Source organism: Phocoena phocoena, chromosome 10 (assembly GCF_963924675.1).
Source record: "Phocoena phocoena chromosome 10, mPhoPho1.1, whole genome shotgun sequence".
Classification (NCBI taxonomy): Eukaryota; Metazoa; Chordata; class Mammalia; order Artiodactyla; family Phocoenidae; genus Phocoena; species Phocoena phocoena.
This window is the reverse complement of record NC_089228.1, coordinates 35,501,081-35,525,756: the sequence shown is the minus strand read 5'-3', so window position 1 is coordinate 35,525,756 and position 24,676 is coordinate 35,501,081. Positions and strand designations below refer to the sequence as shown.

The 24,676-nt window shown below is 39.7% G+C and overlaps 1 protein-coding gene across 2 annotated transcripts in view; it reads right to left on the bottom strand.

Moving 5' to 3' along the window:
- The window catches only part of DCP1A (decapping mRNA 1A), a 61,373-nt gene that overhangs the window by 13,712 nt on the left and 22,985 nt on the right, over nt 1-24,676 (bottom strand). Inside the window, exons 4-6 of one of the 2 annotated variants that reach the window (XM_065884858.1) lie at nt 17,335-17,401; nt 12,457-12,595; nt 5,697-5,810 (exon numbers count right to left, since the gene is read on the bottom strand). In XM_065884858.1, the coding sequence (XP_065740930.1) occupies nt 5,697-5,810; nt 12,457-12,595; nt 17,335-17,401 (320 nt within the window). The remainder of the gene's footprint in view (nt 1-5,696; nt 5,811-12,456; nt 12,596-17,334; nt 17,402-24,676) is intronic. The other variant, XM_065884859.1, reaches the window with a different exon arrangement.

The following is a 24,676-nucleotide window of genomic DNA, read 5'->3' as shown; positions in this document are numbered from 1 at the left end:
ATCTTAGTTACCAGACCAGGGACTGAACCCATGCCCACTGCAGTGGAAGCTCGGAGTCTTAACCACTGGACTGCCAGGGAAGTCACCCCTTTGCCCATTTTTGAGTTGTGTTAATTCCTTTTTCACACATCATGTTTAGAACAAAATGGTGAAGACTGCTTGGCAAAAGAAGTGCTGGAAAACTACACTAATTCTTATTCATTAATGCAAATTATGTAGTTTTTTTTTTGCCATGCCACACGGCATGCAGGATCTTAGTACCCCAACCAGGGATTGAACCTGTGCCCCCTGCAGTGGAAGCACGGAGTCCTAACCACTGGACTGCCAGGGAATTCCCAATTACGTAGATCTTAACCACCATATTCTTTTATATATGTGTGTGTGTGTATATATATATATATATATATATATATATATATATATATATATATAACACGCGCAAACCAACATTTAGACATACCTACTTTAAAAAACACAGACCACATTGGGACTATCTTGCAGAAACTTAAGAGTCTTTTCCAGGGAAGAATACTATTTTATGTTATAATAAAAGGAGCAATCAAACAATAGGACATGGAGACGCCTCACCATGAAATACACCTTAGGCTTCATAAATGACACGATCCAGGTAGCAATTTTTACCTATCTAGTGGAACACAAATCAACTTTTGAACAACTAACATTACCCACATTTACATGTGAAATGTTTCTACACTTACACTTAAAAACTGGTATCTCTAGGGACTTTCCTGGTGGTCCAGTGGTTAAGAACCTGCCTTCTGATGCAGAAGACATGGGTTTGATCCCTGGTCAGGGAAATAAGATCCCACATGCTGCAGGGCAACTTAGCCCACGGGCTGCAACTGAGTCTGCGCGCCGCAAGGAAAGATGCCGCATGCCACAGCTAAGACCCGACAGAGTCAAATAAATAAATAAATATTAAAAAAAAAATCACCTTCCAAGATGATTAGAATGGTGAATGTCTTATGGGGCTTGATGATAATGTTTATTTCAGTATAGAAAAACAGGGCTTACTTTGAAGTATAAATTTAATAAATATTTACTGAATTAATATATACATCTAAGACTGTTGAAAAAAACTGGTATTTTTTTTTAAAGTCTCTCTAAATCCTCCATTTAAAAAAAAAAATATATTTATTTATTTTCTTTCTTTCTTTCTTTTGGCTGCGTTAGGTCTTAGTTGCTGCACACAGGATCTTTGTTGAGGCATGCGGGATCTTTCGTTGCAGCACGTGGGCTTCCCTCTAGTTGTGGTGTGCAGGCTGCAGAGCTTGTGGGCTCTGTAGTTGTGGCGCAAGGGCGGGCTCTAGCGTTGAGGCACGAGAGCTTGGTAGCCCCACAGATCTTAGTTGGAATCTTAGTTCCCTGACCAGGGATCGAACCTGAGTCCCCTGCATTGGAAAGTGGATTCTTTACCACTGGACCACCAGGGAAGTCCCCCAAACTGGTATTTCTAATGGTATGAAATCTACTTCATATTAAAAAATGGGACTTCCCCGGTGGTCCAGTGGGTAAGACTCTACACTCCCAATGCAGAGTGCCCGGGTCTGATCCCTGGTCGGGGAACTAAATCCTGCATGCATGCTGCAACTAAGAGTTCGAATGCCGCAACTAAGGAGTCTGCATGCTGCAACTAAAAGATCCCGCATGCCTCAATGAAGATCCTTCATGCCGCAATTAAGACCTGGCACAGCCTAAATAAATATAAATAAGTAAATAAATAATGAAACCATATGGTAGAATGCTGAACTCTGACGGCAAAAGCAGCAGAAAGTTTCCAATTTCTCCATGCTGCCTCCCTGCAGCTTCTGCCAGGCCAGAGACAGATTCTCAGACTTTCTCTGGTATAGGGTGTGTGGTAAAGCTTTAGGGTTTCAGAGGTATCTCACATGAGGCAGAATAAATGAGGTTACGAGAGCAATAAGAGTTATCATAGACAGAACGCTCATTACACATGAGGCCCTGTGCTACACACTTTACACGCATTACTCTATTAATCGGTGAGGGCAGTGTACTATTATTATTGCCATTTTATAGATGATGACCAAGTTACAACAACAGAACCAGACTCCAACCTAGTTCTAACAAGACAGTCCATATTCTTAACCATTATGCCACCATCCTGAGATGTCCATCAAGCAGATGATAGATTACCTACTCAACTGAATGGTGATATGATCCTCTGGGGAACAGAGGTGCAGCTAAGACCTGAATATCTAAGAGGTGGATACAAGTCAAAAGGTACCAACTTTTGGAAATATGTAACTGGCTGAATCAGTCGCAAGAGGCTGAGTAGGCAGAGCATGCGTCTCCACACAAACTCCCCAAAGCTTTATAGTCTCTGAGTTGGACAGGACCCTCTCTACACTTCTCTGCCTCTGACAAGAAAAACTGGCTGCATTCCTCTAGTAGCTGGGCTTATTTATTCATGGATTCATCTTCCATCATCCATAGAAAAGGTGAAATTTTATTCTTTACTCATCTTTAAAGACTGGATTCTGAGTTCTGTAATGCCTCACTTAAATCAAGTTTTAGTCTGACCATGCCCCTGGGAAATGGAATTCAATGAGTGACACCATGTATGGTACTCAAAAAAAATTCTAATAAACTGTATCAGGGGACTTCCCTGGTGGTCCAGTGGCTAAGACTCTGAGCTCCCTATGCAGGGTGCCCGGGTTCGATCCCTGGTCAGGGAACTAGATGCTACATGCCGCAACTAAACATCTCGCTTGCCACAACTAAATGATCACACGGGCTGCAACGAAGATCCTGCATGCTGCAGTGAAGATCCCGCGTGCCACAATGAAGACCCGGCACAGCCAAATAAATAAATAAATATTAAAAAACCCCCAAGAAACAAAACAACAACAAAACTGTATCAGGTTTTCCATTGTTCCTTCCTCACCCCATAGCTCTTGCTGTTTAGAGAACTTCATATTTCTGTTTGGATTTATTGTGTCCGTGTCAGATTTCCTACCTGATAGTGCCCTGGGCACACTAGAAGATACGATTATTGTTAACCACAGGAACCAAAAAAACAATACAAAACAAACTAGAGAAATAGTCCCAAGGGAATTTTAATAAGTAAATTATGAAACTGAAATAAAATTTAATACTAGTAAGGCTTGACAGCATTACTTGCTCCTCAGCACTAGATGGCAGTGTTACTAAACCAACATACAATCTGCATGCAGGGCCGATTATGGATTTTAGCTAATTGTAGACATGGCTCTGACAATATCCAGATCTCAATATTTTACAAAATGCTGTCACTTTGGCTATAAAATGGAGTTTCTGGGGGTCCATTTCTTCATTTGGATCTCACAGTAAGTCTGTGAGTTAGGCACTGCAAGAATCCTTAATCCCATGATTCAGAAGGAAAGGGGAAGTGACTGGCCCACTGGCTGATAAACCAGACCAGAAGGAATCTGCTCCTTCCCTTGCTGCCTCTCTTAACATATATTTTTTAAAAATTAAGTTTTATATAGCACTGCTTTTTTCTTTGATTTTTTAAAAACACAGCATTGCTTCTAATATATGTTTGACCTTTAGGATCCTAAGTCCAAATACAGTAAAAATGGAGCAAAGGAATGTGGTATACAAAATGTGGTTTAAATTAATTACCATCTACATACCTAAAAACTTTATAGACACATCGCTGACGGGAATGTAAAATGGTACAGCCTCTCTGGAAAACAGTATGGCAGGGCAGTTTCCTATTCAACTAAAACATGCAATTACCAAATTACCCAACATTTGCACTCTTGGGCATTTATCCCAGAGTAAAGGGAATTTATGTACAAAAACCTATATACAAATGTTCATGGAAACTTTATTCATAATAGTCCCAAACTGAAAACAACTCAGATGTCCTTTAACAGGTTAATGGTTAAAAATGTTAATTCCACTCAGCAATGACAGGGAACTATTGATATACATAACAATTTCAATGAATCTCCAGGAGTTATGCTGAGTGAAGAAACATAATCCCCAAAGGTTATATATTATATGATTACATTTATAGAAAATTCTTGAAATGACAACATTACAGACCTGGAGACAGATTAGTCACTGCCAGGGGTTAGGGATGCCAGAAGAAGGCTGGGAGGGTGTGACATGTAAGTTAGTGCGATAACAAAAGGGCAACACAGAGGATTCTTGTGGTGATGGAAGTCTTCTGTATCTTGACTGTGGTGGAAGACACACAAAGCTCTACATGAGATAAAATTGCATAGAACTCAATAAACACATGCACATACACACAAATGAATATGAATAAAACTGAGGAAATGTGAACAAGATGGGTATATTGTATCAATATTCTGGTTGTGATATTGTACTGTATTTTACAACCTGTTACAATGGAGTAAATGGGTAAAGGGGACATGGATCTTTCTGTATTATTTCTTACAACTGCATATTAATCTATAATTATCTCAAAATAAAAAGTTTAATTAAAAAACTATGGTTTTCTGGGACTTCCCTGGTGGTCCAGTGGTTAAGACTCTGCTCCCAATGCAGGGGGCCGAGGTTTGATCCCTGGTCAGGGAAGATCCCACATGCCATGGAGCAACAAAGCCCGTGTGCCACAACTACTGAAGCTTGTGCGCCTAGAGCCCATGCCCTGCAACAAGAGAAGCCACCGCAATGAGAAGCCCGTGCACCACAACAAAGACTAGCCCTGCTCGCTGCAACTAGAGAGAGCCCGCGCGCAGCAACAAAGACCCAACGCAGCCAAAAAAAAGGGTGGTGAGGGACTTCCCTGGTGGCGCAGTGGTTAAGAATCCTCCTGCCAATGCAGGGGACACGGGTTTGATCCCTGGTCTGGGAAGATCCCACATGCCATGGAGCAACTAAGCCCATTCGCAACAACTACTGAAGCCCATGTGCCTAGAGCCCGTGCTCTGCAACAAGAGGAGCCACCGCAAGGAGAAGCCCGTGCACCGCAATGAAGAGTAGCCCCCGCTCATCACAACTAGGGAAAGCCCACGTGCAGCAACAAAGACCCAACACAGCCAAAAAAAAAAATAATAATAAATGAATAAATTTATTAAAAAAACAAATAAATAAAATAGGGTGGTGAGAGAGGCTCTCACCTTTATGGAAGACACTAGAGATCTGAAGGAAGAAAGGAAGCAAGCTACTTCTAGGAGGGAAGTCTTCCAGGCCAAAGGAACTGTAAGTTTAAAGGCCTGTGCTGAGGCAGGGGCATGTGTGGCACATTTGTGGAAAGGCAGGAAAGCCAATGAGGCTGGGAGAAAGGCAGAAAGGTAGAGGATGAGGCCAGGGTTAGGGGGGCCAGATAAGGTAAGGCCTTGTAAGCCACTGCCATGACCCTGGCTTTTATTTGAGTGAGATGAGATACCACTGGAGGAAGGCCATGATCTAACTTATGTTATACCAGGATTACTTTGGCTGCTGGGTTAAGAATAGGGGAGGGAGTGGCAAGGGCAAATGCTGGGAAACCAGACAAGAGGCTATGGCAAAATCCAGATGCAAGATAGTTTTACATGGACCAGGGGATACGACATGAGAGGATGACATTACATTGCCGCTTGTACATACATACTTTGACAGATGAACAACAAATCAAACTTGTACTGCATTAAAATCCTTACAAAATGTTGACTCTGTTAGGTTACCTTAGGTGAAGTTAGGGCTTTAGCTGTACAAACCTTATCTTGGGACCCGGATGGCGTCTCTTCTAGAGTCTCGGTGCTTCCCAGATTGGAGATCTGAGTACTTGGCTGTAACCCAGGGCTGGAGATATTTGAATTGCCCATCTGATTCTTAAATTAGAAGGAAAAGTATATCAGGTGAAAAGCTTGCTATTCTTTGGCTCACAAAACAGCATTCAAGGTTACTAGAAATATTATTTTAAAAGTCAAGCATAAAATCCCCCCAAATGTTTGCTCTGGACCTACATGTAAATTAACCTGTACAATAAAATTTCTAGAAAGCCGAGCACCTGATTTTAGACAATAGTGTTAGTAACAACTGCTATTTTTATAACCCCTTTAAGGAAAACCAAATAGCATTACTTTATCATGTACTCTTTTCCATTTTATTTTTTAAGTTAATATACAGTGAAATTAACTTTTGGAGTGCACAGTTCTATCTGTGTACCTATCGCCACAATCAGGATATAAAACATATTGATCACCCCCCCAAAACTCCCTCGTGCTATCCCAATGCAGTCATGCCCTCCCTCCACTCCTGGCAACCAGTGATCTGTTCTCTGGCACTAATTCTGTCTTTTCGAGAATGTCATATAAATGGAATGCTGGCTTCTTTAACTTAGAATAATGCCTTTGAGATTCATCCAAGCTGTTGTATGTATTGGGCTGGCCAAAAAGTTCGTTTGGGTTTTTTCTGTAACGATCTTAAAGTTTTTTAATCATTTACCTATAGGAGGACATTTGTGTTGCTTCCAGTTTTTGGTGACTATGAATACAGCTTCTACAAACATTCATGTACAGGTTTTTGTGTGGACAAAAGCTTTATTTTCTAGAGTAAATTCCTAGGAGTGGTAATTCTTGGTCATATGGTAAATATACATTTCTTCTAAATTTTTGTACTTTTATTTTTTACATTTAGATCTACTGACCCATTTTAAGTTGATTTTTGTATAAAGTGTTACATTTAGGTTGAGGTTCATTTTTTTGGACATATGAATGTACAAGTACTCTAATACCATCATATATTTAAAAAATTAAATTAAAAAGGTCTTTAGGGACTTCCCTGGTAGTCCAGTGGGTAAGACCCTGCACTCCCAATGCAGGGGGCCTGGTTCGATCCCTGGTCAGGGAACTAGATCCCGCATGTATGCCGCAACTAAGAAGCGTGCATGCTGCAACTAAGACCCAGAACAGCCAAAATAAATAAATTAATTAAAAAAAAAAGTCTCTAAACATCACTATCACAGATGACAAAACATTGTAATAAAGTGTTTAAAAATTCCTGTTAACTTGTATCTTTGTTCTTAGAAAGAATCCTAAAAAAATGATCACTAGATGGACATGGAATTTTTAGAAACTTATGTATTTAGGCTATATAATCGAGCATCTAGTGAGCATTATCTGTGTCAAAATAGACACCAAAACCAGTTTAGAACAGTCAAGGGACCGGACTTTTTAAAAACAGAAGCTCCAAACTTTAGTTCAGAGACAGATTAACTTTCTTGACACCATATTATAAAGATATGTGCCTAGTGCAGGAGTAGGTACTGAATGTGAAATGAATGGATAATATGCATTTTTTTCTATTCAAATGACTTAGTCCTTGTATTATTTCAGAACACCATTTACTCAATGTTACGCATTTAAGCAGAGGTGAAATAGTCTGTGAAAGCTTATGAACTGTCTTATCTTCTAACATACCTCTTTGTGCAACACCACCATCAACCAGTATCAACACCTTATGGGGAATCCTTGGAACTGAATTGTATTAGAGAAAATATAATGGGTTGGCCCAAAAGTTCGTTCCAGTTTTTCCACAAAATGTTACGAACTTTTGGGCCAACCCAATATAAACTGAAAACACTGCTCACAACAAGTTCTTAAGATGGAAGGTGCAAATGTTCAGGAGCATCTTTAAAATTGGAAATTTTCACATAAAAATCCTGGCTTGTCATTTTTCAGAGAGAAGCTGAATAATTTGGCACACCAGCCCATTTGGTAATGACTGGTTATAGCTGAGCTGCAACTGACCAGATGACACAGGGACAGGCTCTCTGTTGGTTTTACTTCCACTCTGGTTCACTGTGGGCGCCACTGTGGCCCACCTGGTTTTGGGACATGTGAGTCTGCAATACTTACTTAACTCAACATAAGCTATAAGAGGGGTTGTACTTTAAAAGGTTTCCAGAACTTCAAATATTTTATTACACTTATGCAGGGCTGTTCTCGGAAGGTTTGTTTGTCTGTTTATTTATTTATTTTTGAGGGTTTATTTTGGGTTTGTTTGTTAATGATAGTAACCAGTATTCATAAGAATTGGGGGAAATGGACAATCACAAACAAACATTTTTTTTTTTTTTAATTTTGTTTTTGGCTGCGTTGGGTCTTCATTGCTGCGCACGTGCTTTCTCTAGTTGTTGTTGAGCAGGGGCTACTCTTTGTTGCGGTGCACGTGCTTCTCATTGAGGTGGCTTCTGTTGTTGTGCAGCACAGGCCCTAGGCATGTGGGCTTCAGTAGTTGCAGCATGTGGGCTCAGTAGTTGTGGCTTGCAGGCTCTAGAGTGCAGGCTCAGTAGTTGCGGTGCACAGGCTTAGCTGCTCCGAGGCATGAGGGATCTTCCTGGACTAGGGATCGAACCCGTGTCCCCCGCATTGGCAGGTGGATTCTTAACCACTGCACCACCAGGGAAGTCCCACAAACAAACTTTTGGGAAGATAATTTTACAGTATTCGGTAAAAACCTTAAAAATGTCAAAATCCTTTGATTTACCAATCCCATTTCAAGTAACTTATCTTAAGAGAAAATTAATGCTAATTAATAACAAGACAGCTACCAAAGGTATACTTCTGAGTTCTTAAACAGAATTAGAAAAATCTAGGATATTGTTTATATAAGGCACAGAAATAAAAATATACAACTATTAACATCACAGTTTGCTTTTTCAAAAGCTTTTCATTCTACCAAATGAACTCTCCCAGGGACTCCCTGTGAGATAAATACTGTCACAAAAAGATACTGTTCTTTGGAAAAAAAATAGGTTACAAAAAAGTTAATGAAAAAGTAGTTTTAAAACTAGTTAATAAAACTGTGTACTTAAATATTATCACACACATTGGGACATATTTAGACAAATTTGTAGAAGGGTAAATAACAAGGTATTAGTAGCAATTATTTCTAGGTGGTGGAATTATTTTTTTCCCCGTTTATTATAATTTTAAAATATAAAGTTTTCTATAATTAATATGCACTGCTTACATAATAAGAAAAATAAGTGTTCCTATTTTTTTAAGAACAAAAAAATCCCTACCAAAATCTAGGATTACATCCTGTGGCTAGATGTGACTCAGAATGGGCCAACCTTAGTCAAGGCCTGTGTTTCGGCTATCTTTCTTTACATTAAAAACAGGAAAGTTGGGGGACTTCCCTAGTGGTCCAGTGGGTACGACTCCGCACTCCCAATGCAAGGGGCCTGGGTTTGATCCCTGGTTGGGGAATTGGATTCCACCCCACGTGCATGCCGCAACTAAGAAGTCCACGTGCTGCAACTAAAAAGATCCCACATGCCGCAACGAAGATCCTGTGTGCTGCAGATGGGACCCGGCACAGCCAAAATGAATGAATAAATAAATAAATGAATGAATGAATAAATATAAAAAAAACCCAGGAAGTTGGTTAAAACAAACTACTATAGGACTTGGGGAGAAAATGTTTATTATAAAGTGTTTTTATTTTCAAATAGTCTCTATTATAAATTCCTCACTCAAAAGTCTGAAATTTCCAGACTTCCCTGATGGTCCAGTGGTTAAGAATCCATCTTGCAATGCAGGGGACGCCAGTTCGATCCCTGGTTGGGATCCCACATGCCAAGGGGCAACTAAGCCTGCATGTCACAATTAGAGAAAAGCCTGCACACCACAACAAAGCAGAAGAGCCCGTGTGCCGCAACTAAGACCCGACGCAGCCAAAAAAAAAAAAAAAAAAAAAAAAGTCTGGAATTTCATTCACTGTATTATATACACTGGACAGGGAAGATTTAGAATTGGGATTAAATTCCATCACTGAGGCCTAGCTTGTACCCCTGCCCTTGAAACTATCAATCTCCCAAGTCTCTACCTAAAGATAAAGGGTCCATCTGGAACCAACGGCACCAGAGAAGAGCCCACCCAAACACTAAGATGTGAATTCATGGGCCACTGCTAATACTAACTCCATTTGATTAGATGATAGGCAAGTGCAGACAAGAAACGAAACTCTTGTTTAAGGACGCGCCACCTATTTATGGACTGTTTTCAAAAATAGAAAGAACATATTATGAAGTAAATATCACAGATTTAACTAAATTCCCAAAGGTTTAGTCTTAATCCAACCACAGAAATTTCATTTATTCCACACCATGGAAGAATTTTCTTTACAACAGTAATTACTGCACTTTCCATATTTTCTACTTTTGCAATGTTTATTAACTAGAAATCGTGTCAGATTTTTTTTTTTTTTTTTTGCGGTACGCGGACCTCTCACTGCTGTGGCCTCTCCCGTTGCGGAGCACAGGCTCCAGACGTGCAGGCTCAGCGGCCACGGCTCATGGGCCCAGCCGCTCCGTGGCACGTGGGATCTTCCCGGACTGAGTCACGAACCCGTGTCCCCTGCATCGGCAGGCAGACTCTCAACCACTGCGCCACCAGGGAAGCCCCGTGTCAGATTTTTATTCTGCTCATGTGACCTAGAGTTCCTTTACAGCTCTGTGTAGAAAAACAAGGCTTTAGTTCTTTCTTTCCTTTGGAGATTACTCGCTTCTCAGCCTGAGGGGAAAGGCGAGCCATCTCCTGGAGTGTCTGCTCCAGTGTACAGTGCCTATACTTCCTATCCTGTGTGGCACCTTGATCTACTCATCACTGAGAAGAGGTGACAGAGCTCAGAACTTATTTGTTACTTGTTGTCAGAACACCAAAAGGTCTGTATAAAAACAGAACAAGGCATCTATGTAGATAACCCATATCTCATTAAGGATATGAGAGGGAATTTATGGTAATATATGGTAACCTAAAAGTTTACAAATGATTCTTGAATTTAATCTCATCTAGTTTCCGAAGAATCAAGGAATTCATTATAGAGATGACTGCTTTTCCTATATTAATTTTCACAGATCCACAAATTCTTCGTAATTCTCTATGAGACACTGAGGAATTTGGTACAAACTGAAACTTCTCATGGGCTCTCAGTACATTTCTCTGCCCAGGAGGTGGGACCTTTGGTGTCTGAACATAGAAGATTTGTTGTAGTTTATGGTGAATATGACTGTTTTTAATTAGAGGCAACTACCTTCTAGAGCACTGCTTCCAAAGTTTGTTCCCCGAACTCTAGATTCTTGAGATGTTAAAGGGCAGTATGTGAAAAATGGTCCTGTAGTCAAGTCAATCTGGAACTTGAGGTTACTGTTTTGTTTATTGTGGGACATCTCAAAGTCTTGAGCACTGTAACGCCCCAAGAAGATGGGGGAGGAGAAGCCATTCTAACAATGTTTTCTTAACTCATTTGACCAATTAGAACCTCTTTTCAAGGACCACCTGTTAACAATGTAGAGGCTAGTGTTAGAGAACTGTTAAGGGAGCTACAGTCTTAGTGTTTTTCACACCTTGTTCCTTTAACTTTTGGTGAGATGAAGATTAAACAAAAAAAGCTTAACTTAACCCAATGTTAGTAAAGAGTAAGATGACAATTACAATTCTGCTGAAACAAAGTGCAGCAGTGGAAACCTTCCACCTCACTCCAAGGAAGCGTGGGGCTTTGAAGTGCCGATGTCAGGAGAAAAGCCAGGACAGTTCCAAAGCCACAAGGTTTGAAGACCACTGAGGAACTGCCCACTGCTTGGCACATAGTGGACAGTTCATAAGTATGTATTGAATAAGTTAATGAATGCACCACAACTTCCATTTAATTCAACTTTGGGGAGAAAATGTTATTGATTAACTTTTAAACTAAAATACAGAGAGGGACTTCCCTGGTGGTCCAGTGGCTAAGACTCCGTGCTCCCAATGCACGGGGGTTCGATCCCTGATCAGCGAACTAGATTCCACATGCCGCAACTAAGACCCGGCTCAGCCAAATAAATAAATAAATATTAAAAAAAACACAAACAAAACCCAGGGAATTCTGGTGGTCTAGTGGTTAGGACTCTGCACTTTCACTGCTGAGGGCCTGTGTTCAGTCCTTGTCGGGGAACTAAGATCCCACAAACCATGTGGCGAGGCTTAAATAAATAAATAAACTAAAATACAAAACAGAAAGAAAAAAAAAGCATTCTAGAAAAGCCTCTCATTTGGGTAATATTCCAAATGATGCTTAATGAGGGTTGTGCACCTAGCACCAATTACAGACCATAAATTATACGCTTTGGTATTACAGGGTGCAAGTTATCAGAGTACTTTTCAAAAACTACATAAATTCCTAAGACCTAGCAGAGCCTGCAGGGTGGAAGAAGAGGCGTAAAACCTTTCCAGAACTACCTGCTACAGGCTAACTCCTGCAGTCCAAGATCATTTTCTCCCACAGTAATTTTACAGGAATAGAAAAAGAGCATTCTAAATTTTCTGAGGTAAGAAAATGTCTTTCCTTATCTTTTAGGCTTAAAATTATAAGACATGTTTTCTTTTTGAAATACTTATTCCCGCTGGCCCTGGAGGTGACTTCCCCAGCCCACGAGCCCCCCGCAGGTCTCCTCCTCCCTTTAGTTCTCCCACTCAGCATGCAGAGTCTCACCCTCTCATACTCATCCTTGGCTCTGCTTAGCATCTCCAGGATGTCGATGGGCCTGTGGTCACTGCAGCCGTTGGCCTGGCTGGGACTCTGCTTATCCCGAGCTGCTTGCTGGGACCGCCGTGTCTCCTCTTCTACCACGCTACAGGAGGAGAACCAGGTTTTAGAAAGACCTCTTTTGATACAATCTGACCCAAGAACTCTTTTGCTGTCCATCTTCCAAGGATACAGGAAGAATGCCACACGGTAACATTGTCCTCACAATACAAAACACAGAGCCTCGGTTACCCCATCCCAGGAGTATTCGACTACCTACTTCGCCACCTCACTCACAACAGTACCAACCAATATATTTCACTGTCAGAAGGCCAAAAATACAGAATTCCTTTCCAGAGTGGGTAGAAGTAGGTACCTTTAAAACTCTACTGAATTATCTCATTCTCTCTCTTTTTTAAAAGTATGTCAAAATCAGTCAAACTAACTGGTGAAGTAAATTTGAAAATGGACAATGCCACCAAGACCAAGGAAGGCTGCACAGTTGAACAACCCCTGGGGAGAGTGTGTATTGATAATGGGGTAGCAAGGAGAAAGATCAGCTTCTTGAAAACGGAGGTCTTGGTGAATCTTCAAAAGTTAACGATAGCACTACAAGCAAACAAAAGATTTCCCTTGTTCTCTCCTTAAAAAATCACTCAGTGGGTGACTGAGGTTAGGGTGACTGTGGTGATGCTCTTTATTTTGATTGGTGCTGCTTAAGCTAATTCTGCACTTGAAAATATATAAAGCATGAAAAGTCAAGGTCTAAGTCGAGGGTTGCGGTCTTCAAATCTATCTGAGGGGTTTCATTTCTTAGGAACATCCTCTCTCCCCTGCCGCATATTAAAGTCTGAAGCAATTATAGCAAAATGTGAGAAACTGAAAGCTGGGTGGTGAGCACATGGATATTTTATTGTTTCTTATATTTTTCTTCAAGCTTGAAATAAAAGTAATAAATTTTAATGAGGCAACTAGTCTTATTTTCTTTTAAAGATCCATTCAGGTTTCAATCCCAACTGTAATGAATAGGCCTACCTGCCATGGGATATTATAGGTACAGCCACAACTTGATAATCATATTAATTGAGAACTTTGAGACAGTGATGATGACAGGCAATAAAACAATTCAGTAGCAAAAGGCTTGTTTTTATGGACTAAGAGGAGTAGAACAACAACAGGCCACCCAGTGTCAGCTTTACTGCTTTAAAACAGCCTGTCCAGGAACTCCCAGTAGTGTGTGTGGGATGGTTCTTTTATTTGAAAATACTGGGTTAAACAATATTAAACAGATTCTTTTTTAAACAGCAAAAACATTCTGAGTTTTTAACATGCTAAAATGTATTACGATTCTCCAAGGATGGGCTTATAGATTTCCCCAAATTTATTTGACCGTAGAATCTTCTCTTGAAGCAGGATTCTTATTTGGAAAGTGCTGCTTTAAGGTAATGGTGTCATTTCTCTATTTAGATTCTTACAGCTCTTAATAGGATTATTATTTATAAAACAAATGTAGAATCATGGACTTGATGGCAGACTGAAAGAAGACAGGCATGTGATATGAGGATCAGACCAATTAGAATATTGTTTCATTTATATCCATACTGGTAATCAACTCTTGGGAAAGAAATACTGTATTGTGACAACTGTGAGGCCTGTTGCAAAGGAAAAAAAGACTAGAGAGATCTACATTGGTTATTTCTTGACGGTAGATTACAAGCGATTTCACTTTCTTTTTTTGTACTTCTCTTCATTTTCCATAATTAACAGGCACTCTTTTAATAATCAGAAAAAAGAGTACTATTAAAAATGACTAATTAGTTAATACTCAGTCATAGGCCACATCAGCCTGAATCCACCTTCTTGCTCTCCTACATAGCTTCTCAGTTCTTATTAACACCTTTTGGAATAAATCAATTTTTTACTTGAAGAATTTTTATTATATTGTGGCTGTCAAAACAGTGATAAGAACTAGATTTAACAGAATGGGCAATAATGGGCACTTTTATTTAGATGCACAATATGCCCAAAAGAATTTTACCTGTATTTCTGGTTAAGAGAGGTGATATTCTGAAATATGTAGCAAATAGAGGCTGTATGCAGGCAAAGTTAGAGCAGAGAAGGATAAAGTAACCTTTTTATCTTTGGTGACCAGAACACCATTTATCACAAAGTTAATGTTAACATTAGGTATTCTCTTCAGCCATAAATAGGCCAGACACTTGAAAACTCACTATCAACAGTTTCATGAGGGCATTCACTAATCAGTTTCAATACCACCCCTGGTTCTAGTAAAACAAGCTTAAAGCTTAAGCAAATGTCCCTCTTTTGGGCATTTCTAGTGAAGGAACCCTGAATGTCCTTCTTTTTCCTTTTTGCTTCCTGTTTCTACTTTCTCATCCTATTTCTAGGCTCAATACAATAGTTTCAGATAGGCCTTCAGTCTTCTGCTTTATCTACATTCTGAAGTCTTGCCTTAGGTGCACCTGCCCTGAGAGAGAAAAAAGCTCAAAATGGTTTCCTGCAAATAGCTGTTAGTTCTGCAAGAGCCAGGTTCTCTCACTTTGGGCCCAAAAGCTCTCAATCTGCAGGAGAAAGTCTATATATTAATATATTCCAAAGCACAGATATTTAAGAAAAATATTCTGGATTTCAGGACAACCAAGAATCAACAAATCTTTGTCTTCGAAGTTATCAGAAGCTGCCTCTGCTGTCACTTTCAGAACTACAAAATAGTCAAATAAATGGGTTTGTAAAAAAAAGTTTATCTTTTTTTTTTTTTTTTTTAGAGAAGAGTTGTTCTAAAAAGAAAGTCTGGTTCTAGAGAGCCAACAACACATTTTCAAATGAATGACACAAGTTCATAAGGAACAATGTCCTTGGGGTGCACACAGTAATAAACATGGCCTGCCAGTGGCTCATAGCTACAGCAAACAAAGCAGGAAGCAGATAAACATCCAATTGAGACATGTTAGCAGTCCTGGACTAAAACGTGGCCTTAGCCATGTGCACTTCTTTTAAAATGCAAATATACCTGGAACTGAGATTTTGGGCCTAATTATTTACACTTTTACAAGAATTAGTTTAAAATTAGACTGTTAAAAAGAAAATTAAGACTGTTTTCCCCCAGGCATGTAGGTAAAAACCTTGCAGGAGAGCAAAGGGAATTTTGATTTGACAGAGGGGAAAGAGAGGTCTGCATTTCTGAGGAGATTCAGGCAAAAATTGCAAAGGAAATATAAGTGCACCAGAACTTGCCGCCCACTGCATCAGTTTGTCCAGAGCTCTGTAGCACCTCAGGCCCCTCTAGCACCTAAGTGTCTTGGGCTCCCAGAAACCAGAATGGCAATACCAGCAATACAGATAAGCCACATGAGGGGTGGCTTCTGTGGGCCAGTCTGAGAAAGCTCGATGAACCATCCCTCAGAACATCAATCCAATGAAAATTACTTTCCAAATTCCAAGATTCTGGTTTATAAGAACTCTCCTGGAACATAATCCATTAGAGGATTGGGTACTACTAAACCTAGAATCTGTGTCAAAAATAAGTTCTCTTAAAGGAAGTAGCCACGGATGTGTGCAGAAGTTCTCTATCAGTTACTGAACACAGTTCTACCTGCTACAGTGGAAATCTGGAGAGAACCTAAGTCAGATCCACTGCATGTGGTGGTTAGGCTGTGCACTGGATATGGAGGATACCCTCTGGAGCTAGGCAGTTCAATGGCTCTAACCACATGTTTAACAGTTAAATTATGATCTGTCTGCAGGACTGAATACAATGCAGTCATTATAAATACTAGAATGCCCTGGAAAAATGCTGTTGACATGAAAAGTAGGATGTACAGTATGATCTTACTTTTTTAAGTGTAAAGAAAAAAGTGTTGCTTGCCATTCCAGTTTAAGAAACATCAAGCCTATAGCTACTGCAGTTGCCCACAGAGAGTGTGCCCTGAGAGGAATTCAGTAATGGAGAAAAACAGGAAACATTCTGTGCTCTGGATATACTGGTCCTTAGATTAAGATGCATATCTAAGGAATCATTTCAATGACCCCAGATTCTTGCATCTTCTCATACATAGAAAAGCACTAAAATCATCAACTTGAGATGTCTGTTCTTTGCTATTGGCAGTAATCTTTTGATGCTTGACTACATGTTTTTCTCAGCAAAAAAGTTCATATATCCTCATTCTTTTGGCATTCCATTCTCTAGCTCCCTTTTTTTTTTTTATTAAAGTATTTTAAAATTCTTGTTACTATTGCTGAGGGTCATATTTTGAATTCTTTTTTTCTTACCTTTTTGGTTTAAAAACAAAGTAGTCTTTAGCTGGTTTCAATTATGTAAATATATTTTTTCCTATGGTATTTTCCTCTTGGTGGTAACATCTTAAGTAGATTTTTTTCTGATGTATATATATTAAAAAAAAGTTCATATATAACTTGGCTCCTCCTTTACCTCCTGGGAGCAATTCCTCAGAGCTCTCTGAGAGGCTATCTCCCAGGCTATAGCGCTCAGTAAGGCCACTGAATAAAAATTAACTCACAACTTTTATGTTGTGCATTGTTCTCTCAGTGGACATAAGAAACAATCACACACATCAACCCAAGGTACATGTAAAGAAAAAGACTGGAATCAAACAGACAAAAACGGTAATGCTAGTAAGTAGTAGGATTATAGATAATTTTAGATTACTTTAAGCTTTGCTGCCTTTTTCAAAACTTTGACAATAACAGGAAATCAGGGGAAAATACGAGTTAGTGGACTCCAGTAACAAAGAGAAAGGGGAAAAGTCATTTTTTCATCTCCCATATATCACTAATTAAATCTATGGTGTAAACAGAAATACTTACTCGGCCATGAGTTTGGCTATGCGGTGACAGTCATTCTTGTCATAAAACCAGATACTGTATATTGACACTTGAAAAACAAAGAAAAAAAAATAAGGGGAAATGAGGTTTCAATACTTGGGTAATATGTAAGTAATATATTATCACCATAAAATGTCACAGAATTTACCATGAGGACCTCAAACTGTTAACAGTTACTCTAAAGAAAAAAAGAGCCTCCCCGCAAACTGTTTAATAATAAAATTATTAATAAAATTAGGACAGCTAAAATATTCAGATGAAAATTGCAAATATTTTTGGTTTTAGACATCATTACCAGATCTCATCAAGCTTAAGATGCCACTAAAGTACAAGATAAACTATTATTTTATGTATTATCAAGAAAAAAAATGCTGCCAATTAAACTAAGAATTAACATTGATTGTGTGGAAAGGGAACGTTGCCTACCATTCCAGTAAATATCGTATGTTGCCCTAGCCTGCCATCAAGCCACCAGCCACTGCAGCGCCCCCTACCCCTCTATGGTGAGCCCTAAGGCAAATTCAGGATGGAGACAAACAGCAAACATTGTGTGCTCTGGATACTGGCCCTAGATAGTTGCATATCTAAGATGCCTATCTAAGGAATAATTTCAGACCTTGCATCTTCCCATACACACAAAAGCACAAAAATCATTAACTTAAGGTATCTATTTTTTGTGATTAGCAGTAATATTTTGATGTTCAACTGCATGTTTTCAGCAAAAACTCCTACATATCTATTTTTTGTGATTAGCAGTAATATTTTGATGTTCAACTGCATGTTTTCAGCAAAAACTCCTACATATCTTGGCTCCTCCCTTACCTCTTTGAAGCATTCTTCAGAGTTATCTGAGAAGCTATCTCCTGGGCAATAGTCCTCAGAAAGGTCTCAATAAAATTTAACCTGCAACTTTTAGGTTTTGTTTTTCTTCACTTGATAATTGTAAAATACTTTCCAAATTGATAGTCAAATGTGGGGGAAAAGGTGTCTTAATTGTTGAAAAACCATGTTCCAAAACCAAACACCAGAACCTTTATGAGTCTCTTGAAATTTAAAAATATAAAATTAATACCACATTACAGTAAAAACAAAGCTTTAAAAAACAAACACCAACTCCAGACCCATCCTATGATCGACTCTATTCACACGTGAAATGGAAGTGCCCAGGCTGAGCTCCATATCACACTTCTTTTCCAATCTTTTATTCCCAGTATGGTGATTACCACTAAGAAAGCCCCCACAAAACAATGAATAATAAACAAGCTCCTGCTGTATAGCACAGGGAACTATATTCAATATCCTGGGATAAACCATAATGAAAAAGATAATAAAAAAGAATGTATATATGTATATAGCTGAGTCACACTGCTGTACAGCAGAAATTAACATCGTAAATCAATTATACTTCAATAAAAAAATAAAGAAAAACACTGGTGAATGGATAGATGAACTTTATAAAGATGACTAAATATAAAACTACTGTAAATACTTTTTAAAAAATATTTATTTCTATTTATTTATTTTTGGCTGCGTTGGGTCTTCCTTGCTGCACAAGGGCTTTCTCTAGTTGCGGTGAGCGGGGACTACTCTTCGTTGCGGTGCACAGGTTTCTCATTGCAGTGGCTTCTCTTGCTGTGGAGCACTGGCTTCAGTAGTTGTGGCACGTGGGCTCAGTAGTTGTGGCTTGCGGGTTCTAGAGTGCAAGCTCAGTAGTTGTGGCAGATGGGCTTAGTTGCTCTGCAGCATGTGGGATATTCCCAGACCAGGGCTCAAACCCTTGTCCCCTGCATTGGCAGGCGGATTCTTAACCACTGCGCTACCAGGTAAGTCCAAAACTACTGTAGTCCAAAACCGCTTTTTTAAAAAAATTTATTTTCTTTCTTTATTTTTTATTTTTGGCTGTGTTGGGTCTTCATTGCTGCACGGGCTTTCTCTAGTTGTGGTGAGCGGGGGCTACTCTTTGATGCGGTGCATGGGCTTCTCATTGCGGTAGCTTCTCTTGTTGAGGAGCACAGGGCTTCAGTAGTTGTGGCACGTGGGCTCAGTAGTTGTGGTGCATGGGCTTAGTTGCTCCGCGGCATGTGGGATCTTCCCAGACCAGGGCTCGAACCTTTGTGCCCTGCATTGGCAGGTGGATTCTTAACCACTGCACCACCAGGGAAGCCCCAGATACTTTTTGAATTTATTTTTTTACTTGAACTTTTAATTTTTATACAATTTTTAAAGGTTACTTTCCATTTACAGTTATTACAAAATTTTGGCTGTATTCTCTGTGTCGTACATATAAATACTTTCTGGATAAGGTAGATATACTGAATACATAAGTCAAAATAAACATAGCGATAGGCATGGCTCATTGCTATCATGTGTACCCACTGTGACACAGCACATCCCAGGTTGCAGCCCCTTTCATACTTACTGTGACTCTCTGGCACAGGAAGGGCAGATATGCTTTTATTTTTTTTAATTAAACTTTTAGTTTTGAAATAATTGTAGCTTAACATGCAACTGCAAAAAATAAACAGAGATCCTGTGTGCCCTTTGTTTGTTCCAGTGGTAACATTTTGTAAAACTATAACATAATATCACAGCCAGACTACTGACATTGATAAAATCAAGATACAGAACATTTTGGGACTTCCTTGGTGGCCAGTGGTTAAGACTCTGCCCTCCCAATGCAGGGGGCCCAGATTCGATTCCTGGTCAGGGAACTAGATCCCACATGCATGCCACAACTAAGAGTTCGCATGCCACAACTAAGGAGCCTGGAAGCCACAACTAAGGAGCCCACCTGCTGCAACTAAGACTCAGCAAAACCAAATAAATATTTTAAAAATATATATTAAAAAAAGATACACAACATTTCTGTAACCACAGGGATCCCTGTTGCCCTTTTATTGCCACAGCCATCTCCCTTGGTACCCCTCCCCCATCTCTGACCCCTGACAAGAACACTAATCTGTTCTCCATTTCTATAACGTTGCCATTTCAAGAATGTATTATAAATGGAAACATAGAGGATGTAACTTTTTGCAACTGACTTTTCTGTCTCAACATAATTCTCTGGATATTCATCTAAGTTGTTGCTTGCATCAATAGTTTGTTCCCATTTTTTGCTGAATAGTATCTCACGGTATGGATGTACTAGTTTATTTAACCATTTGTCCACTGAAGGACATCTGGAGTGTTTCCAGTTTTTGGCCATTATGCATAAAGCTGCTATGTTCGGGTATAGGTTTTTGTGAACCTAAGTTTTCACTTCTCTGGGTTAAATGTCCAAAAGTACAGTTACTGAGTCACAGTAGTTCCATGTTTTTTAAAGAGAAACTGTTAAACTGCTTTCCAGTTTTACAGTGGATGACACATCTAGTCTCTGTGCATCCTTGCCAGCATTTGTTGTTCTATTTTTACCTTTATGCATTCTGATAGGTGCATAGTGGTAACTCATGGTGGTTTTAATTTACATTTTCCTAATGGCTAACGTTACTGAACGTCTTTTCATCTGCCTGTCATCTGTATATCCTCTCTAGTCAAACGTCTGTTTATGTCTTTTGACCCACTGGATTGTTTTTTAAACTGTTGAGTTGAGAGTTCTTCATATATTCAATATACCAGTCCTTTGTCAGACTTGTGGTTTGAAAATATTTTCTCCTTTGTCTGTAGTTTTTTTTCATCCTCTTCACGAGGTCCTTCCAGAGCAAAAGTTTTTAATTCTGACAAGGTGCAATTTATGAGTTTTTCCTTTTATGGATTATGCTTTTGATGTCAAGTCTAAAAACTCTTTACTGACCCCTAGATTCAAAATTTTATCCTGGGCTTCCCTGGTGGCACAGTGGTTAAGAATCTGCCTTGCCAATGCAGGGGACAGGTTTCCAGCTCTGGTCCAGGAAGATCCCACATGATGCGGAGCAACTAAGCCCGTGCACCCCAACTACTGAGCCTGCGGTCTAGAGCCCGTGAGCCACAACTACTGAAGCCTGAGCGCCTAGAGACTGCTCTGCAACAAGAGAAGCCACTGCGATGAGACGCCCATGCACCGCAATGAAGAGTAGGCCCTGCTATCTAGAGAATGCCTGCATGTAGCAATGAAGACCCAAAGCAGGCAAAGGTAAAATAAATAAAATAAATAAATAAATAAAAATTTTTATCCTGTTTTTTCCCTAAAGGGTTTATAGTTTTACATTTAAGATGGTGATCCATTTTGAAGTTTTTTGGGGGAAAAAAAGGTTTAGGTTAAGGTTCTTTTTTTTCTTTTTGGTGCAACTGTTCCAGTATTATTTGTTGAAAATGCTCTCTTCTATTGAGAGATCTTTTGTACCTTTGTCAAATATGAGTTGGGCATATTTGTGTGTGTCTATTTCTGGATTCTTTATTCTGTCCTATTTATTTGTTTATCCCTCTACCAATACCACATCATCTTGATTACTGCAGCTATATATAGGCTTTAATATTGGGAAGAATAATTCCTCCACTTTATGCTTCTTTTTCCAAGATCGTTTTAGCTTCTAGGGTCTGTGTCTTTCCATATAAATTTTAGAATAAGTTTGTCTATGCCTAAAAAAATCCTTGCTGGGATTTTGACAGGACTTGGGAAGAGCTGACATCTTTAGTATGTCAAGTCCTTCAATGCACAGATATAGCACATCTCTCCATTTATTTAGGTTTTGATTTCTTTCATTTTGTAATTTTCAGCACATATACCCTGTATATTTTTTGTTACGTTTACCCTAAGTATTTAATTTTCTTTGTAGAGATTATGAATGGTATTGTTTTTAACTTGGGCTTCCACAGGTTCATTGTTAGTATGTAGAAGTCTGATTGATTTTTGTGTGTTGATCTTGTATCCTCAGACCTTACCAAACTCACTTATTAGTTCTAGGAGTTTATACATAGACAATCATGTCATTTGTGAATAGAGACAGTTTTATTTCTTCTTTTACAATTTGTAGCCCTCTTCTTTTTTCTTTTTTGCCTTATTGCAGTGGCTAGATCTTCTAGTGCTCTGTTGAATAGCAGTGATGACAATGGATATCCTTGTCTTGTTTTCAATCTTAGAAGGAAGACATTCAGCCTTTCACTTATGATATGGTGGATTAGAGTGACTGATTTTTAATACTGAACAAGCTTTACAGATTTGGAATAAGGCCCATTTGGGCATAATTTATATTTCTTTTCTATATATTGTTGGCTTTGCTAATATTTGGTTAAGGATTTTTTTCATCTAAGTTCATGAGAGATACTGGTTTGTGGTCTCCTTTTTTTTTGTACTGTCTTTGTCTTGTTTGGGTATTAAATACTGGTCTTACACAATCAGTTGAGAAGAGTTCCTTCCTTTTCTGTTTTCTGGAACAAACTGTAAAATTAGTGTTAATTCCTCTTTGAATTCTCCAGTAAAACCATCTGGGCCTGGAGATTTCTTTTTTGAGAGCTTTAAAATTATGGATTCAATTTCTTTCATGGCTATAGGACTACTCATGTTATCTATTTTATCTCGGTTGAGTTTTGCAGTTTGTTTTTTTCAAGAAATTGGTCCATTTCTTCTAAGTTGTCAAGTTTATGAGTATAAAGTTGTTAATAGCATTCTCTTATTACAGAGGATGTGTAGTGACATTGTAAGCAGATACGGTAGGAGGTCCCAGGAGAAAGAGAACCAGGCACAGCTTTCTTGACAGAAGAGAAGCCATTTTTGGACTAAGACATTTTGTGTTCTAAGCCTGGCCACCATGCTTGCCCCTGAACAGGTCCCAGTAACTAATGATCTTAAGGGAACAAAAGAGTGCAGAAATAAGCTATTATCAGGCAAGAGAAGTAACAATAACAAAGATAACATATCAGTCTTAGACTCCCTGTTCTGTTTCAATGGTTAAGACTAGCCTGAAAAGCTCAACCACCAGATCAACTGAAACCTAAGGAATGATGATGTTGACCTTTTCTGACCCTCAATCAACTGTAGAAGCTTGGACTCTGTGAACCACTCAAGCCCCTTCATGAATATGCATGTATCCTTAGCTTAAAACTCCCCCAATTTTGCTGTTCAGGGAAACCCTGCTTTGGGAAAGCCCAGTAGCTCTTAATTGCTGCAAGTAATAATAAATCCTTTCGGGTTTCCCTGGTGGTGCAGTGGTTGAGAGTCCACCTGCCGATGCAGGGGACACGGGTTCGTGCCCCGGTCGGTCCGGGAAGATCCCACATGCCGTGGAGCGGCTGGGCCCGTGAGCCATGGCCGCTGAGCCTGCGCATTCGGAGCCTGTGCTCCACAAAGGGAGAGGCCACAACAGTGAGAGGCCCACGTACCGCAAAAAAAAAAACCCAAAAAACAAACAAACAAACAAACAAAATCCTTCCTTCTACTGATCTTTGGCTTGGTTTTGTCTTTTGGCTCGACACCCACCAAGAGGCAAACCCAGTTTTGGGGTAACAACGTCCACTATTTCATTCCTGATATTGCTAATCTGTGTCGTGTTTTTGCTTTTGTTAGTCATTACTAAAGGTTTATCAATTTTATCGACTTTTTCAAAGAACTTTTTTTTTTTTTTTTTTGCAGTACGCGGGCCTCTCACTGTTGTGGCCTCTCCCGTTGCTGAGCACAGGCTCCGGATGCACAGGCTCAGCGGCCATGGCTCATGGGCCCAGCTGCTCTGCGGCACGTGGGATCTTCCCAGACCGGGGCATGAACCCGCGTCCCCTGCATCGGCAGGCGGACTCTCAACCACTGCGCCACCAGGGAAGCCCTCAAAGAACCAACTTTTTGTTTCATTGGTTTTTCTCTATTTTCATCTTTTCAATGTCACTGATTTTTCTGTTCTCATCTTTGTTCTTTCCTTACTTCTGTATGCTTTGAGTTATTTTATTTTGTTCTTCTTTTCCTAATTTCTTGAGGTGGGAATTTAGTAGACTCCTAGGCAGTGTTGCTTGAAGGGGTGAGAGAAGTTTCCCATGGCTAGGCCATCTGGTATGCCTTTAGTGGGGAGCCTCTGACCTTCAGAGATGAAGACTGCTACCCAGGCCAGGCTGGTTGTGATGTGACTCCTCCCCTGCTCCCACCACACCTTCATGAAAAGGAGGGAACATATTACCCCAGTGGCCACTTATTGTCAGGGCTTCCAATCCTTCCTGCCAGTTTTGCTGGGCTCACCTGGTATTGTTGGCAGGACTCCCATTTGATCTGGGAGAGGAATGAGCCTAACTGGGGCACCCTCCTTTGCTACACTGGAGGTCAAGAAATACCAGGCCTGGGTCCCCTTCTTCTGTTGGGTGGGAGGGTTGTAAGACAACATGCTGCTGTGTTGTTCTTTGAGTTCTGGGTCCTGCACCAGATCATCTT